The sequence below is a fragment of the Camelus dromedarius genome, chromosome 7, assembly GCF_036321535.1.
Source record: "Camelus dromedarius isolate mCamDro1 chromosome 7, mCamDro1.pat, whole genome shotgun sequence".
Taxonomy (NCBI): domain Eukaryota; kingdom Metazoa; phylum Chordata; class Mammalia; order Artiodactyla; family Camelidae; genus Camelus; species Camelus dromedarius.
This window is the reverse complement of record NC_087442.1, coordinates 4,366,533-4,386,029: the sequence shown is the minus strand read 5'-3', so window position 1 is coordinate 4,386,029 and position 19,497 is coordinate 4,366,533. Positions and strand designations below refer to the sequence as shown.

Here is a 19,497-nt window from a genome sequence, read left to right as displayed (position 1 = left end):
AATTTTAAAGTAACAGAAATATTTCTGAAGAAAAATTGTAAAATGACTTAAAGGTAGGATTTCCCCCACAATATTATACTATAAAATGTTTAAAGAGTGACTTTGGGTTATAAAATTCTGAAATCTGGTCTCTGTGATTCTGTTTACTTCGTAATGGTATACTGAAAGTAGCATGTGTTTTGTGGCTGGCAGCCCTGGGCTTGAATCTTAATTCTGCTACTTGTCAGAAGCAGAATCAATCTCTATTTCTATAAAATGAAGGTGTTCTGTAACATAACTGGCATGCTGTGTGTTCCCAGCATAGCTCCCAGTATGCAGGAAGTGTGCAGTACAGACTAACTCTACAAAAAGAATGAATCTCAACAAATGCTAGTTAAGTTTTATCAAATACTCTTTCTCTTCTTCAATCAAAATTTACAAACAGATGTTCCTTATATAAAAAACCACCCATTATTCTTAAATCGGTACTTTCTCTAAAGTGGTTTGGAACAACAAGCAGTATTCCATCTACCATCATCAGTTAGGGGAATACTGCTAAAGATGCATCCACTCTGACTGTGACCTCGCTTGCATTACTTGCAGTTTCAGCCCCAAATACATTGTAATTCTCACTGCAGCTTATGCACAAGCTCCAAATACCTTTTCATCTTCTTTCTAAACAAACATTATTAAGCAAACCATAATAAGACCACCTTGTGTTTCCCTGTAACTCTCAAGCTTGTAACTCCAACCCTTATGGTGACTTCCCACTCTTCTAAACTACTTGGAAATAAGCCAACTGACCTTATCCAAGTAGTGTTTTGTTTTGTTTTGTTTTGTTTTGTTTGGGGGGGGGGAGTGGAGGAGGGATGACTTTTTTCTGTGTATCTTCAAAAACTGTCCCTATAAACTCATTGTGGTAATCATTTCATGATGAACATCAAATCATTACGCTGTACATCTGAAACTGACATAGTGTTGTATGTCCATTGTATCTCAATAAAACTGGGAGAAAAGCCTTCCAACTCAGCAAGTAATAAATACATGGCCTCTACTGTTACAACACTCGGAACAATATTAGGAGATCTACATCACCAATAAATTACACCAATGAAACACAGTTGCAGAGTTGGTTAATACTTGGCATACCTGGTGAAATGGTGGAGAACTCCTAGTCTGGCCACATGCCATACAATTAGGAAAAAGAGTAACGAAGAGAGTGTCTTGCTCACAGAACGTTCCACGTTGTACAATGTCTTTCAGCTAAACCAGACCCTCTATTACAACTAACTCTCCAGTTCCTGTCTGAGGACACTGGGCTGACTGCCTGCAAGTTCTCAGGCTTTTGTCTCAAGGACAATGGTCCTGGAGCCATTCCAGGTTGAAGCCTGCCCTGCGAAGTGGCAGAACTGGCCCGCTGGATCTGAACTCCACAATGAGTGTCTCAGGACACTTCAGTTCACTCCAGGGATTAGAGTAAGGAGCAAGATTTCTCCATTTATTCCAAGCAGAATGCTACCTCTCTTTCCAACTTCAGTGAAAAGTAGGTTCCATTAAGGAATATGAGACTTTATTGAAAAATATCAAATGTCACTAGGATACATAAAAGCTTCCTTACTGGTAATGAGAATGTGGCCCACCCTGCAGCTCTCTCTCAGCACTGACTACTGTAACCATGATGCAACCACACTGTAATCTTACCCAAGAATAATAGCCAGTACTTACCAGCACTTTACCAAATGCCCAGCACTGTTCTAAAAGCCTTACATGCATGAATTAACTCTCTGGTCCTCACAATAACCCTGTGAAAAGGGTTATTATATGTAGCCCCATTTATGCAAAAAGACCCAGAGAAATTAAATAAATTACTTATTCAAGTAAAATGTAAAGCATTTTTCCCATATTACTATTTTAATTAGGAGCTGGTCTCCCTACTCCCACCTCAAGTCTACTGTATCTTCCCAACCTGGTCATATCTTCTTCATGGCATGAATCATGGTAAGAATGGAAGTCACTTTATGTAACTTTCACTTAAAGTAATTCCAAGTTACTCTTGTCAGTCTTCTGGAAATTTCCCTTCTCCACGTTCTGACCTTCTGTAGAACTGTCACCACATCACCCTCTGCCACTGGCCCATTCTCACCCCTCCCATTAAACTGTTCTGCAAAAGAGCACAACAATCTTATAATCCAATGAAACAATGTCTTTCAAGCACTCACCCCACTTTACAATCTGTCTAATGAACATCATTTCTAAGGTCCTATACCTCTCACTCACTATCTCAATCTCAGGTTTTTTTTTTTTCACTTTCCCCTAACCCTTAAAAGAGGGGATGAAAAGGAGCATGTAATTGCATGCCTAATATAAATCAGTGGAGTTAAGCAAATAACTCATTACATTGAATTAAAAAGACTTCTTCAAGTGTCTAAACTCTACTGGCAGTTTGTTTTCTTAAGAAATCTCACCCTTCCCACAACTTCAATTAGTACCACTACACGGGTGATTCCTACATTTGCATCTATAGCCTTGAACAACTACAATCACCAGTAAATCCCAACAATGTGTGTCTCCCTTTTCTAACAAACTGAAAATGGCTTAACAGTAAATACATTTTATGTCCACTACTGCCCTCCACCATCCTCTACAACACACACACACACGCACACACACAGAGTCTTCTTTGTTCCCCATTTCTAGTTTCCTGCATGACTGGTTACCCTCTACGCAAGCCTGACTTACACAGTCTAATTCCGTTACATCCCCCCTTGTCCTCACAGCTTGCATCCATTCAGTAGCACAACCCTACTTATTCTAACATTACTGCCTCTCAAATCCATCTCCTCTTTTCAACTAACACTGGAGATATATTTACATGGAACCCAAATTTTCACTCAGTCCCAACTGCAATCAACGCGTCAGTACAACCCTTCATGTCTTAAATTCACTTCCTATACTGACATCAGAGCTACTGTGCCAAAACACGTAACCCGTCAGGTCACCTCAGACCTGGAGGAAAAAGGCCAACTGCCAATGCACAGCTTCCAGAGCTACCTAACACCATCCATCCCCAGTGTGCACCTTCTAGCTTTGTCTTCTTAAACACTTTCTACTTACCCCTCTCCCTTTGCTCTGGAAAATGCTAAAAGTTGCCATTCTTGAGTATCTATGTGTCACCCTATATGTGACCTGATCATGCTTTATCCTTAAATTAGAATTATTATTCTTTCAAACATGAACGTTGAAATTGTAGTGACTCTTAAGGCTCCATGTGAATTATGCTCCAGTGTAATACAAATCAGTTGCACACCTGAATGTCTATGACACTAGGCTTATAAGTTCTTGTGGGTAATCAGCCTTACTCATTTCTGTATTACATACAAGCACCTAGCCAAAAAACAAAACAAACAGACAAACAAAAAAATCCCCTCAAAACCTTTTCAAAAATGAGGCTGCACAGTGAAATGATTTAAACGATTGTAAAACTTAAGAAATGCATCCTTAACTGATTTGATTTCTAAAATACATACTTTTAGTTTTAGGAAACACTTATATATTAAGAGAAATACTGAATAGTTCTTAATCATTAAGAAAGCATATAGGGACAACTAAGGCAAGAAGCACTTATGAGGAGTCTGTTTTATTCAAATGTAAATCCTATGTTTAGTCTAGGAAAAATCAAGGTAAATTTATGTTTAGAGGATAAAATGAAACTAAAATATTTTAATTATGTGCATTATAGAATTTTTCATGTATACACCAAATTGGTAGTAAAGATAACATTAAATTATTTGCACATTTCAGCACTTACAATGAAAACAGTGTATGAGTGTATAAAAACATCATTATTCAACTCTATACAGAATCGTGAAGCAGCGACAACAGGATACACAGAAATGACCCAATGCTCAAATTATCAACACGCACCACCACAGGACCACTCCAAGCTCCTGCCTACAGGAAAATGCCACATCTGCCACACTATCTCCTTCCCTACTCCCACAAACTTTGATTCTAAGCTATCAGATTGCAGCTCTCCAGAAAGAAGGAGAAAGTAAAGCTTTCAACTTATTTTATAATGAGTTCCAAGCAGGTAGAAGAAAATGAGCCAAAGAAAATAGGCTAATTTTCACAGAAATAGGAACGTCACAGTCAACAGTGGTAGAAAGGCTGATGGTTTACTCTGAAAGGCTGTTCTGAGGACATATTCTGCGTGTGGCAAAGTACACAGTGGTGAAGACAGATGTGGCCCCAGCCTTCAAGGAGCTCGCAATCTAAAAGGAAAACTACAATTACCCAAACGGGCATTCATATTTGCACCACATGCTACTGATGAAAAGCACAGGGACTGCTGTTAAGGTGGTGATTTGTTCATCACTGAGGAGCGACAGTGAAACTGAGACCAGATGAATGAGTCCAAGGCAGCCAGGGGAGAGGCAGCAGTTCTCTAAACATTTTTGCAGGAAAGACTGAGTGACAGTGAGCTAGGACTGAGACAGGGGAAGGGAAGAATGCAGGCACTATTAATACTGGCACTGCCAATAAAGCGAGCAAAAGAATTCTGGTCATAAAGTGGATCATAGATTTCCAGAGGATACCAGGTGTGTAACTGAGGTAAGTTCAGAGATGAGCATTTTTCCATCATTACAAAAGAGGACTTTTCCTGTCAGTTTGTATACACTGTTGTTAAGGGACGGGGCTGAATTCACATTAGTGAACACACTGCAGAACCATACTTACGACACTTTTCTAGAGGCGACGTACCCTGGCTGTGTAAGGGCAGCAGCTGCGGTGCAGGGGGAGGGGGTGGCTGTGGTAATGGGGCTGGCTGCGTGGTTGCAGGACTAAGCACAGCGGTAAACAAGTCCTCAACATCCTTTCCTCCAAGCTCTACGAGAGAAAATTGTAATGACCACAAGAGCAAAAGACTGTTAGAGCCATAGCATAGGCAATGCCATTTTCATAAACTAAAAAATCAGAACACAAATACCTGGAATTTTATATAACTTTCCAAGAATTGCTCCTAGGATAAAATAAAGAAATGGAAACATTAACAATTACCATCTCAATATACGCAAACAAAATTGCATTTGACATAGCAATGATCAGAATAGAAGTTAAATTATAAGTAAGCATGCAGAAATCTTTGAAAATCGTATTTACTCATGTCTTTTAGAAAACATTTTACCATCTGTGACCATTCTGTCTAGTTCAGGACTGAGGATTCCATCTAGCTGCTCCTCGCTCAATGGTCGCGAACTCTGAGTGACACTCGGCTGGGGCAACGAGGAAGGATCATCAGCGACAGGACCGATATCCATTCCCGCTAGAGGAGCAAGGCGCAGTGACAAAACGTGAGTTCTGAATACTCACACAAAGTGCCTGACACTACACACCTGCATTAATGCACAACACAAGATTAAAATACAGCAACAAAAAGCCTGTAATTCTGAATTAATCTGGATTCTTGTATCAGTCTGGATAGTCAATCAGTAAAAATCAGGCACACTGTATTTGTAAACTTAGATGCCCCTTAAAGTTATATTTTAATCAAAGCAAATACATTTCCTGAGGAACAAAAGAGCACATCTGGTTCTAAATTGCTAATTTCCACACGAAAAACTAAGCATCATATTATTAAGACAGGAATCTCCAAGAATCGATACACAATGTTCAACATACAAGTAACTGCTTTAACTTGGAAAACTGATTTCAAATGCATGGTCCAACTATCACATGCAGTTTGTGAAACAATTAAATTTCACACAAATTAATGGAACGAGATAAAATTGTTAATTAATGCTTAGTAAAAATTATCCTTTTGTGAATAATCTCTACTACAGATCGTATTTTTGAAATATTCTGTAGTCACAAATGAGATACAGATTATATTTAAAACAGGCTTTATCTCATATAAACTGGTTTTTAGGCAACAGTCACATTTAAACATGGTCTACCATCTACTTTCTTTATCATGCTTTCTCAATATTATCCAAAAGTAAAACTTCATCTGCTCTTATCTGAACTCTAGAACACTTGGGTAATATTACAAGTTACATATTAACAAAAATAAGACCATTTATTCATTCAAAATAAAAAAGAACACTACAGAGAAAGTCATCCAAAGCACAGTACAGTTGTACCATGCTTTAGCCGCACACACAGAGGGAAAAGCAAAGTATGGATTAGTGACAAATTAGCACTATAAAACAAATACACATGCACCTACAGGTTGCTTCAGCTGAAATCACTATGGGGGGGAAAAAAGACTACTTCTAGTCAGCCGTCATCCATTGCTCAATTTCTTACCAAATGGAAAAGGTGAGCTCTCAACCTGGAAAGTGCATAAATCAAGACCTACAAGACCCAAACCAAATAAAATGGATGATTACCACATGAGCGGGAGTGAGGGGCAACGCAAACAAAAGAAGAAATAAGATACAGCAGGACTCAAGGCAACAAGCCTTCAACTGGATGCAATTAGAAAGACAACGGAAATTAACTAACTTGCTAACTTGCTATTTCTCTATTAAACAGGAAGGCCAAGGTAGATCAAATAAAACGATGAGTTCTTTGACAATGCCAAAAAAAAAATTTTTTTTTTTTCAGTTTCAGAGAAAAAGACTAAGCTTGTTTCACACACATAAACCTCTCACATCACAAAGCAGACACTAGGCAAATAGCATTCATATATACCTGAATGATCAACTGATTTTGCAAGGTCATCTGAAATTATTCCAAGAATGTCCTCATCTGTGTTTAAGACTTCAGAAATATCAGCTAAGGGGTCGTCAGCTGTACCTGAGCACAGTGAGTAAAAATACTTAGTGAGTCTATTTTCCTAGCCATTAAGTTCTAAAATGCTCTCACTCATCTAACCATTTACTAAATACTTTTACGAGTATAGCAGGTGCTGAGGGAGGTATCAGAATTATAAAAAGATTATTACTTCTAAACCAAGGAATTTTTCATAGAGAAGGCAGTCAACTTTTTGAATAAGAAAACATTAAAAATGAATACTGTTTTGGTTTTGTGGCTGCCATATATTAACAATAAAATAAAATTTAATATAAAAACCTACAATAAAGGCAATAACATAAACAACATCGGGGAGAGGGGCATCAAGCCTTACATGGTCAAAAATCTGAATATAACTTACAGTGAGCCCTCCCCATCCCCATTTCCACGTCTGCAGAGTCAACCAACCATGGACTGCTTAGGAATGCTGTACACATTTAGTGAAAAAAATCCTCATGTAAGAGGGCATTTGCTGTTCAAGGGTCAACCGGATAACGGAAGTCGTTGGAGGGTTGACGCCTAGGAGAGGATGTGACTGCTATCTGCCACGTGCAGAACAGATGGGTAGAGAGGGGTAAGGAGTACAGGCAGGACTGCAGATGGGTCAGTCAGCAGGCTAGCTGGGAAGGGGGTGCTAGCTGGGAAGGGGGTGCTAGCTGGGAGGGGTGCTAGCTGGGAAGGGGGTGCTAGCTGGGAGGGGGTGCTAGCTGGGAGGGGGTGCTAGCTGGGAGGGGTGCTAGCTGGGAAGGGGGTGCTAGCTGGGAGGGGGTGCTAGCTGGGAGGGGGTGCTAGCTGGGAGGAGGTGCTAGCTGGCACTGCAGTGGCAGCAGTGGTTGGTCTGGGATATCACTGGAAGACAGCGACAAATTTGTGGATGTATTAGATGCGGAATGTGAGATATTGAAGGGTCAAGGAGAACTCCAAGGTTTTCTGGTCTGATCAGGTAGGAAGATACTTAAACAACCTTTAGTAATTATATTAGTCATTGAAGTTAAGGACCATTTGAAATTTCTAATCCATTTTGACCGTATTTTTACTTAAGAAAAAAGAGAGAAGAGGAGGACATAAAATTCACACTCTAGATTCTAGATCAAATATTGCTGTGAAACACAAATAGTCTGTCCCATTAAACATATACTTCTCAAACAGAATTTATACATGCATAAAAATACTACAATTTTTCAAATTGAAAGCTAACCTGAGTTTTGCATGTCCAAATATTTGTAAAGTTTTTATGAAATGAAATTATTTCAATAATGTACTCTCTAGACAACAGTGCAGGTGAAATTTTAAAATCCTGGGTAATTCCTTGTGTGTGTACTTGTGTGTTTTAAACCAATGGAATTCTACTAATCAAATTATAACCAACATTTTTTTAAGACCATGTTCTAAAAGTTTACCCCTACCAGAAGAGATTTTGCATCTTATCAATAAGTCACTAAAATTGATATAATGGACTACACTGGATAAAATGTGTTTAAAAAAAAAAACAGCTGTTACTTTAAAATTCCCCATTATAAAGGCAAAGGAGTGGTTCAGCTACACAGAACATTACATTTAACCTAGGTTTTGAAATCGGTGTTATTTCATCCTCTTGTTTTTCCTTTATCATTAAAGTCTTCCTTTAGCAGTTTTGTGGAAAAAACAACTTCAAATTAAAAAAAAAATAGCATATATTGTCTTTCCTGTCACAATGTCTTCTCTACAACCTCAGTTCTCTTCCTTAGAAAAACTCAAGTGCAATTAACTTCTATGTAAGTCTTTAATGGCTAGTCAAGATTTTTATAAGACATTCTTCATAGCAAGATACCCTTTGAAGGACTGACAAGTCCTTCACTATGCCTTATTTTAACAGCATACTGATGTGGATGAGAGCAGGTAAGTACTTAAAACAGAACTAAAGTGAAAATATTGCTAACATTAAACAAACAAAAAGCATGGCCTTTAGTCCCATGCTTCAATTTCCTCTCTGTTATAAGCACAGCCACATGCATGCATATAATGGGGGTATTTTTGCTTCTAATTATTTCAAGAAGTTAAAATAAAAAATAAAAGCCTGCATTTCAATCCAGGATAATGCCAATTGAATGATGCTATAACTACTTAATATATCAAAAGTCATCTTTCAGTGGAAGGCTACCTTAAGATTATTTTCCAAACTGAGTTTATAAAATTGAGTAACCACTGTACTTCAATGGCAAAAAGGAAGCTAGTCAAAAGCACATTAAACTTATAATTAAAAGTAAGATAAAAATACAAGGGGGGGTATTCTGTGACGACAGCTGTTAGACACCAACTAGTTAAACGGTGAGAGCCTTGCTGACGTTACCATTGCGTTACAAACACTAAGCTCTCATACCTTCCTCTGATCCTAAGTAGTCCCACAGTCACTGTATCTCGGGAGTGGTTCTCAATACAGGGCAGTTTTGCAGGGGATATGTGGCACATTTTTGATCATCATGATGTCATGAGGACAGAGATGCTGCTAAGTAACCTGCAGTGCACCAGACACCTCCCTCCTCCAACAGAGGTTTACTGGCCCAACCCATCAGTAGTGAGAAACTGACCTAAAGCAGTGTCACACTTTATCAACACAGTCTATCAGCCTGTTCCCAACTACAGGACTCTTTTTTCCTTTTTTGAATTTCTTTGGACTATGTAATTAACAAAAATCTACCTTAAGTTCAAGACTATTAATATTTATAACTCACCAACTATGGCTAATTACACTCCCTTACGTTACCCTCAGCAAACTGTAAACCAAACACTTTCCTCTGCAATTCGTCAGAGTTGATTCGGTGGTAGTTACACAGATAAATTTACTTGCCAAATCTTATAGACCGTTTCACTTAAAATAGTTGCATTTGCTGAATGCAAGCTACACTTCAAAAGTTGATTCTTAAAATGCATATGAGGCCTAAGTAAATCATTTCAAAGGTTTAATTAAAAGGAAGATGAATATCATGTGATAAAGGAAACATCTGTGGTTTATTGCACATACCGTGAGTTCCAGGTTTTGCTGGAGTTGAGGATGAACTAAGTAGTGGATCTAAGGAAGCATCCAAGAAATTTGTGTTCATGTTTGTTTTATATGAAAGTTGAGCTGTATCTTCTGATAGATTATCTAAGCTTAGCTTGTTTTGTCTACTTGTATCTAGAAGATCTTTTCCAAAGAAAGCTTCCTAGACAAAGATAAGCACATATGAAAACGACTGACTTATTTATAAAATTCTAAAATGCCAACAGATAATTCTGCAATCATTTTGACAAGAAGGCAGAAATAACAGAAAAGCTTAGTACTTAACAATATGGAAGTTGAACACAGAAATAAACAATATAAACAACATAGAAATACCCTGTCAATACTTTTATATAGACTCTCCTTATTTTAAAAGATTTTTTAAAGTTTTACTATAAACAAATAAAATTATGCAACTACAACCACACAATTCTGCAAAACGTGTTTCTAGCAACTATAGTATAATTCAATTCCAGATCACACTACAAATAAATTTTAAAAATGATAGATTTACAATACTATGGCACCTTAATTCATATTATAAGAAAAATTGAAGCTTCGTGAATATCACGGATATTTACAGATTATGTGCAGAGGGCAGCACAGAGTTTGATCTACAGCTTTAGTATTTATACACTCCATATAGAGTTAGTGATCTCGCACTGATTCAGATTACCACATTAAAGACTTCACACGCTGTAAATCTGAAAGAGTTTTTTATAGTCATTTTAACCACAAACTATATGTACAAAATCTACTGCTATTAAAGGCTTTTGGCTTTTTGTTTGAACTTTCCTCCATTTCAATCTACCTTCTCCACTGTAGGGATCACTGTGTCACGCTGGGCTCCTTACAACTCTAGGATCTTTCCCAGGGAAGCCCTGGGGACACCCTTCACTTACTTCAATGCAAAAACTCTGCTCTAATCTATTTTTTTTTGTGATGTGGTCTGTCTGGAAAAGGAATCCTTGGTAGAGGGCAATTCTGCAGTAACCACCAACATTTAATATAGTATTGCTAAATATACATACACAAAAAAGGTTCACTGCAGCATTTTTTTTAATAATACCAGAAAGTGATAACAGCCTCAATGTCTGTCAAAAAGCTTGACTAAATGAACACCCAGACTACAAAATACATTTTTTAAAAAAGGACGTAGAACCATGCTGTCAAAGAAAAGCTTTAAAATACAGTAATAAAGAAAATTGAGTGATATGTCCAGTAAAACATAAAATACAAACCAAGACTATTGTGACTATGCAAAAATAAATTATTTAAAAAGTTCTGAAAGGATAAACTGTGAGCTGTTCACTTTTGAGAAGGGATAAAGGAGGAGGTATGTGAAGTCCGGCAGAGGAGATGAATATTTGATTTGGAATTTTCACATTTTTTTAATGAACAAGTTATTTCACTATGAAAAAGAAATATGAAAATTCACAAAGATAAATCACTGGACAGAAGGCAATTTGTTTCTTATACCAGGAATGTTCTTATCATTAGGAAAAATGCTAAATAAAAGAAAGCATCTTAGAACTTCATAGATCATTTATTCAATGCCTTCAGTATAAATCTGAGACCACCATTAGCAAGTTTTTTCTTTATGTGACTCATGATGACTTCAGTGGTATTTATCAAACACTGTATCATTCTTATTAATTTGGTAGCTTTTTATTTCATGCAGTTAACATAAGGGTGTGGCTCCACATGGTTTCTAACTTGATATTCAGTGATGCCCAGAACCTGGAGACTTTGGATCTACTACAGAGGTTCCTACGGCCATGCAGCACCACCGGCTCTGAGTAGACCACGTAAATATTTCCACCAGGCAGGTAATACAATTATTTATAGTTTATCTTGACACTGTTACGATTAATAAAGAAAAACTAGAAAAATTGGAATTCCTAATGGGTTTTTATCACTATATATTCCCAATTTTTTGGTGAAAAATCATACGATGTCCAAGAAACAGAACCACTACAAAAGCTTTCTTTACATCAAAAAAAGCTATATATCACTGATGTACACCAGGGGAATTACACCTTCACACCACAAGAAACAATCCAGCTCAAAAGATTAAGATTACAATAGTAATCAGGAAATTAGATATACTATTTTTAAAGGCTTTTTGGACAAAGTATGAAATGGTCAGTTTTCATACTTTCATTCAAAAACTAAAGAAAGCTTCCTAAATACAGATTACACTTTACAGAAGGATCAGCAGGAAGAGGAGGAGGGTGTGTCATCTACTCAGTTCTCCCAGGAAGGACTATTAAGGGAGGAGGTGAAGGGAACGGGAGACAACACCACAAAGGATGCAACTGAAGATAATTCAAACAGTAAATGGGTCTATTTCCTGAACAATAAAATTGCTGTCATGTATTTTTTAAGGGTACAAAGCTGTAATGAAGGGGTATCTGATGGGATTAAGGGGAAAATTAAACATTTATTAAAGACAGAAAAAAAAGTAAGGCACAGAGTTAAGCACTTTATATACATAATCCTTAATCTCTCAACTTTTCTGTGCAGCAGGTATCACCACAGTTTTATAAATGAGAAAACCAAGGCACACAGATATTAAATAGAACAAGAACACACATCTGTCTGGTAGCAGAGTGGTGTTTCAAAACCAGGACGCGATTTTAAAGACCCATCTTCACTCAGTGAACACAATTACTGTAACCTGTCTTGGCAGAGGGAGCTGTCCACCAGACTTGGGTTAGGGGAGCACATAAGTGTGACTGCCTTGAAAGAAGGAGCTTTCTCAACGCTAATAGTCCTCGTCTATCTTATGAAATATTTAGGAGTGAAAAACTGGGATAAAAAAGAACTTCATGAAAGGTATCAAAGCACAAGAAAAGGTCAATGTAATTTTAGGGGCCCCTGTAAGGTAAAAATGGGATTTATGATCACTAATTAAAAACAAAACAAAGAAAACACGTACAAAAACAACAAAATGGGTTGTCAAAACTCAAAACATCACTTTACATTTCTCTCATTAATAAATACATAATATAAAGTAAAATATTACTTGTAAATAAGCAGGGAAAATTTCTTCAAGTTTATTTTTCCTTTTTCGGTATCTCTTCTTTATTTTTTCAGTGTTTTCAGTAACAGAAACAGATTCATCAACTAGCGTGTCTGGCAGCTGCTCACTCCAGCCTGAAACAACAGGCACACTCATAAACACACGGTTCTTAGCTTTTCAGGTAAACCCACCAACGGCAATTTCACAGCTGACCAACAGCACACAGCTCCACAGAGCCAAATGAACAAACAAGTTTTTTCTTTTCTTTCAGTTTTGAGATATAATATACAACAAAACATAATTTTAAGGTATACAGCATAATGACTTGACAAACATGATTTTCCACAAAAAGATTTCAATGCAAGTTTTAAATACCATAAAAACTTTTCATTTCATATCACTATCAGCATGTTTCCTACTGTTTCTTAGCATTTCCTTACTCGCAAGGCAGAAACTTGGTTGCTCCGTTTTTAAAGTCAGTATTTTGTTAAAGATTGAAAGAAGAAATACACACTCTAATGAGTACGGAGAAATAGGTACTCATGCGCTACTAATGGGAATCTAGCAGGTACAATCCTTTTGTAGAGTTTATTGTGAATATCCAACAAAAGGCTTTTTAAAACTGTGTGTCCTTCAATCCAGCAATCCCAAGTTCAGGGGTTTATTGCAAATTAGTTATCTGTAGTATACACATGCTGATAAAATATGACTATCTATGAATATGCTCATAAATACGCTATGAATGCTCAATCTTAAAATCAGAGAATGCAAAAATCCAAAACAGTGGACTACGAAATTAGCAAAGAAACAAGTACACCACTTAAAGCAGGTAAGCGAGGAACCAAATGATACTCTCATGTACTTCTTAAGGCAAATGGCGCATTCCTTCTGAAAATGCATGTAGGCCCTTTCACTGCCAGACTGCATAGGTGGACTGACTCTTCTGAAAAACCACTAAATATAGTGGATTAACATTTTTGAAACAACTTTTAAAAATATACTAGTAATCTAGCCAGAAAATAATTCTCCAAGACCAAAAATTACGGTAAAACAGGAGCCACAAAAATAAGCAAAGAACCAAATAAAGCTCTGTGAAATTTTGCTAAAATCTAGTGACCCTGAACTCTAGTTTTCAGAACCTTATGAGCAATGGGGAACAGAAGACAAAGACCACAGCCGCTTCCTGGGGTGGAGATTAACCAGAGGCGCCTGGCATACAGGTGGGACCCTGAAGGACTCCACACCCAGGGTTGGTTTAATGAGATACACACACATCCCCCCCAGTTCCCCTGGTCCTCCACGCATCACTCACCTCCGCTTCCCTCTCCCCCCCCACCGACAGCAAAAAAAACTGCTTGTCATCTCATCACGGAATACAGTGCTGTGTAGAAAGGCAAAAAAACTAAAATCTTCCCCGAGAGTTTACAAACTCATATAAGCCCTGATGCATAAGAAGTCTGAATTTATATAATGTAGGTGGACCAAAAAAACTTCAAGCTAAGAATTTAGCTTAAAGGAGTCCTAGGGTAGCAGCATCTAACGTTCCTGCCAGCAACAAATGGGAATACTCTCTGAAGGAACCCGGCTTTAATTCGGTCCTCAAGAAAAAGTTAAGAGAATATTCTAAAGAATATGGGCTGTCATAGTTAAAAAACAAACTTGTTTGTTTTGTTTTGTTTAATATATATGTCTCTGTCTCACACAATAAACACAATGAAATGAGGCACCAGGAGACGGGGCCAGGAGATACACAGTAGAATCAGGTGTGCAAAGGCTTTAGAAACTTCATGTTTTATATCAATTAGATACATGAAGAAATAAATGACTGAAACAAAAAGGAATAAGCTGTAAAAAGAAATTACAAAGTGTTTAAATATCAAAAAGGTAGTTTAGAAAAGAAAACAACGCATATTAAATATACATTAAATGACTGGATGACACAGATGAAGAAAAAATACTGAACTAAATGATAAAACTAAAATTATTTAGAGGACAGAACAAAGACGGAGATGGAAAACATGAGAAAGTTTCATTGAACATATCACATTTCTTAACTGGGGCTTATTATAGCCTTGTTAAGTCCTATTAGAAACTTCTTTAAAACCACCATGGCACTAGCTCTTAAAAAGGTGCAGCAATATGTTTTAGAAGTTCACAGGCCAAAACCCATCACACAATAATGCAAGAACTCTGTTACTGACTAAAGTCTTCATTAGAACCAGTTAAGCTATGGCTTAAGCAATGATTGAGCTTTCTTTGAAACTCTAAGTAAGGATGACATACTAAAAATATTTATTGGAGTACCCTGTCATTTTCAACTAAACAACCCCAAAATTTCTGATTTTATGCCAAGTAGCTAAGGCAGGGAAAGAAAGCCCTTTTATGATCGAACACAAGGCACCAAATTTAACTAACTGATTCAGTCCCTAAACTGTTTACATTTAACAAAGGAAAAAAATTGCTAAAAAATCTCAAAGCAATACAGTCTACTGGATTTAAATAAATTCTTATCAAACTTAAGTTCTCTACTGCACGCATGAACAATACAGGCACTCAAATCCTTTGATCAACAAGAAACAATAAAACTGTAACTGTAGCAACTATTTAGGATAGCTCTTTTCAATAGGGAATATCAAGACAAAGGGGTTAAATCAAGCAGAATCAGCACCATACCATCATCTCTGCTAGTTAACTGCTCAGAAACGGAGCCTGAGGAATCCTTTCTGATCACAGATCTTTTGGTTTTCCCTTGTCCAGTTCGACTTCTCTGCCGCACCATAAATCCACCAATACCTACCCAAAAGAGAAATTAGATAATCCTATAAATAACAAATTTCTCCCTGTGTTTCCACAGTAAGTAGGGTGGTATTGCTTAAATAGTGAGGCATTTCCCAAATTCAATATAGGCCACTTTAAATCAATCATCTTGTTTTAATGCAAAATACAAGAGTTTGGAAATAAGCAAGTAAAAGAGGTCAAAGCTACTGTTAGCTTGTAACTAACAAACAGGATTAAAAATTTATTCAAGTACAGAAGACTGCATGTATTTATTTCCTCTCCTAAGCAATGTCAGAGCAAACGTTACAGGAATTTACTTAGTGCCAGCAACTCATTATCACCATTCAAGCTATTCGTGCATTAGTTGAGGGAGAACAGATACAAGATACACACTAAACCAGACAATCCAAGTAAAATCAACATGACTTTGGGGGTAATGTGTCTAGTCACTCCCAGATAACACCCTCAGACATGAGCCACAGTCAGACAGCTCTGTAGCAGGAGCACGGAATCTGCGGCCAGTTTAACACTGGTTACTAGTCAATAGCGGGCAAGTTATTTCACTTTTCATTGCTTCAGTTCCCTCACTGGGGAAATACAGATAATGTATAGCACCTGCTCATATACATGTTATAAGCATTAAATAAATTAATTCATGTGAAGAGCTGAGAATAGTGCCTGACACATAGTAACACAAACAGCTCTTGTCACGGGATACAGAGCCTAACAATATACTTTGTGACCTAATGGGCCCCTCAAATGGGTCTCTTATATGGATGACTCCAGTTAAGGCAGAAAAAGGGGGGGGGGGGGAGAAAAAAGAAAACCCAACATTAAATGTAAGTTCCTAAAAGGAATTTGGCAGAGCCTAAGAAAGTGCATTTATAAGTCTCAGAATTGAGAAGAAATGAAATCATTTTCATATAACAATCTATAGGCCCTATACATGGCCCATCTGTAAGAAAAGTAACCTTTCAAGGTCTTGCAGAATACAAAGTTTTTTCCTTATACATCAAAAGGTATTTAGACTACTGTTATCAATAAAATATAAGCAATCAGAATAAAGATTGAACTGACTCAATATAATACCTCATTCATTGATAAACAGACATTAATAAACTGCCTAAAGAAAGCCTACAAGTCCTGTCTTGTGCCCATTTCAGTAATTTTTCCCAGTAAGGCAAATAAAATTTGGCAAGCAAGAAAGCTTCTCTCTCTCTTCCCAGAGGGAGAGAAAAGAAGAGAGTTTTAATTAGTCACATTATTAACTATGTATTTTGACTATGAATTTTAGGAGGTGTAAGAACCCATAAACACAGAAATAAGTTTAAGAAACAAAACTATTAGAAACTGAATGCTAAAAATTAAAAGAATTATGAAAGTACACACCAAGGAAAAATACAACAGCTTTAAAAGTCCAAGTATAAATAAAAGCACATCTAGCAAAGCATCAAATAAAATGGGTAATATTCAGGATAAGCATTAAAATGACTGATTGTGATTGTGAATTTTTCACATAAAAAGCATATTCAAACACTTCAGTTCTTTCATCTATACATACAAGTTTTAGTTTAGAGAGTTGTTAAGAAGTCATATTTCATCCTGATTATTTCATTATCACTGAAGCCCTCAATGTTAAATTTTTCTTGAATTAACTGAGTTTTGATTATACTAAAATGTCTAGCTCAGGCACCAGACCTGGTCTGTATGGTTTCCTTTTTCTCTTTTTGACACCCTCTGTTCCTTCTGCTCCCTTGGTTTCATCATCCACAGCTTCCCGTTCAGGACTGGATTCTGATTTTCCATCACAATCCATAAGTTCCCCTTCTGCAAAAAAAGTACACATACAGACAAAAGTTGGAAAAAACTATCAAATACACAATTTCTACATAATAGGCAATACAAAGCAAAGTGGCTGCTGAGCCGTTCTAATCATGCATCCGCGCTGATAGGGAAAATACAGAAAGAGAAGGAAAAGGCCCCAAATGGCTGTAAAACTCATGCTACTTAATGTGTTGTTCTCAGGAAATGAAACGTATACGAATCAGAGAAAGGAAAACACACAGAGAACACTCAAAAAAGACAATTATAAATCAATCAGCACTTAACATATCATTCCCCTGCTTTAATTATGTGTTCAGGTCCAGGATCCAAGGCTGTCTCTCTAGCCTACAACTCTTGAGCTCCAACTATATCTGTAAGTGGATATTACCTAGTTACTGAAAACTACGTACAAAATTGAACTACTAACTTATGATAAACCTTCTCCCTTTTCTGGGTTTAACCTACCATCATTAAAAGCAAGGAAATGTGCACTGCAGAAGCCAGAATCTTGGGGTACAGCCTTGAAATTCCTAATTTCTTTTCTCTTATAATCAAAACTCCTTAATAGCCCTCAAAAACATTTTATTTCTTTTTACTACCATCTGGGTCCGATTGTGATTTACTGCAATGCCCTCCTCTCCTACCTAGCTTCCCTGACTCCAAGTTTACCTTCCTCTCAAATCAGTTCTTTAAATTGAGGCCTAAATGATCTTTCCATAAATATGCATCAACTGTCTGCCTAAGAATCCTTTGTCTTTCCAGTGGTCTCAAAATGAAGTTCAAATTGCAAGGCCATTATAATAGTCTCTTGTGAACTCTCCTGCTTCACCTCACTCCAATACTGCCAGGCATGCTCAGGTCCTCAAACACATCAAGCTCTTTCTTCCACTACCTCTCCAACCTCCACTTTCCAACTGCTCATCTTTCAAGGTTCATTGTAACTGTCACTGTCTTAAGAGAATCCTGGTATTCAGACAAGGTTACCTTCCACAGTTACATGCTCCTGTACGGTATCATCATGCTTCATCTTAATTGTTCTTTTAACGTCCATTTCCTTGCTAGACTATATTCTCCTTAAAATAGGTATCAAGACTCTTATTAACAGCCGCATCCCTCAGCTTGGTGCGTAATAGGGTGTTCAATAAGTATTTCACTGGTGTAATCTCATCAATTCCTTCCTCCTAGACATACACAGTAGTTCTTCACAAGCCCCAAGTCACTTAAAACATCAAAATGAACTACTGTTCAGTGATACTGGGAAATGGGTTCTATGTAAGAATCAGAAGGGTTTTCTCCCAACCACACAGACCTGAAAGCACACTACTACAAAAGAAACGAGGATTAGTTGATAATACACAAGAGACAGACCCATTCTAAGACATCACCTCTCACCTGGACAAATGCAACAGCCTCCTAACAGAACTGCGTGCCGCAACTGTCGGGCTTAAAAGTCCGTTCACATCGCAGCAGAGTGCTCCTCCCAGCCAGCGCCTTCGCACTGGCTTCCCTGTGTCTGCGATGCTCTTCCCTCAGACGGTCAAGCGGCTCGATCACAACTTTCAAGGCTCTGCTCAAACACGGCTTTTGGCTCCTCTGCTCCCTCACACCGCTGTCTGCATTCCCGCTCACTCTATTTTTTCCACAGCACTCACCAAGCACATTTTTATTAATTACTACATTCTATATTTTTGATAGTCTTTTCTCCAAACACTAAATTGTAAGCTCCATGAGCAGAGAATTATATCTGCTTTGTTCACTGATATGACTTCCAACATCTGGCACACACACAGCAGGCGTTCAATAAATATTGTTCAGTGTTAAAATGTGATGAAACAGAAGTAATTATTATTTTATTTCTGAATCAGCTGAAGAGAAATAACCACCCTAAAAATAAGGAAGCCCATTAAGCAAAAATAAAACTCATACTAAATCTAACGCCACTAAAATTACTTTTTCATTTCAATTCAACTAGAAGAAACTTGATATGTATTCTGACCAAAAAAAGTCTATAAACAGATGGTTTATAATGAACATCTGTGAATATGAGCTGATACTTGAAGATGAATGACGGCTCTTC

At 37.3% G+C, this 19,497-nt stretch overlaps 1 protein-coding gene across 20 annotated transcripts in view; it reads right to left on the bottom strand.

Moving 5' to 3' along the window:
* The window catches only part of KMT2C (lysine methyltransferase 2C), a 237,278-nt gene that overhangs the window by 46,283 nt on the left and 171,498 nt on the right, over positions 1-19,497 (bottom strand). For 14 of the 20 annotated variants that reach the window (XR_004137992.2, XM_064487184.1, XM_064487185.1 and 11 more), the window contains 9 exons: positions 17,295-17,423; positions 15,492-15,611; positions 12,822-12,952; positions 9,776-9,956; positions 6,673-6,777; positions 6,286-6,333; positions 5,165-5,302; positions 4,967-4,999; positions 4,717-4,866 (listed from right to left, as the gene is read on the bottom strand). Coding sequence is in view for 19 of the 20 variants with exons in the window: in XM_064487184.1 (XP_064343254.1) it covers positions 4,717-4,866; positions 4,967-4,999; positions 5,165-5,302; positions 6,286-6,333; positions 6,673-6,777; positions 9,776-9,956; positions 12,822-12,952; positions 15,492-15,611; positions 17,295-17,423 (1,035 nt within the window). In the remaining variant the exon portion in view is untranslated. The remainder of the gene's footprint in view (positions 1-4,716; positions 4,867-4,966; positions 5,000-5,164; positions 5,303-6,285; positions 6,334-6,672; positions 6,778-9,775; positions 9,957-12,821; positions 12,953-15,491; positions 15,612-17,294; positions 17,424-19,497) is intronic. The other 6 variants (XM_031455744.2, XM_031455753.2, XM_031455746.2 and 3 more) reach the window with 3 other exon arrangements.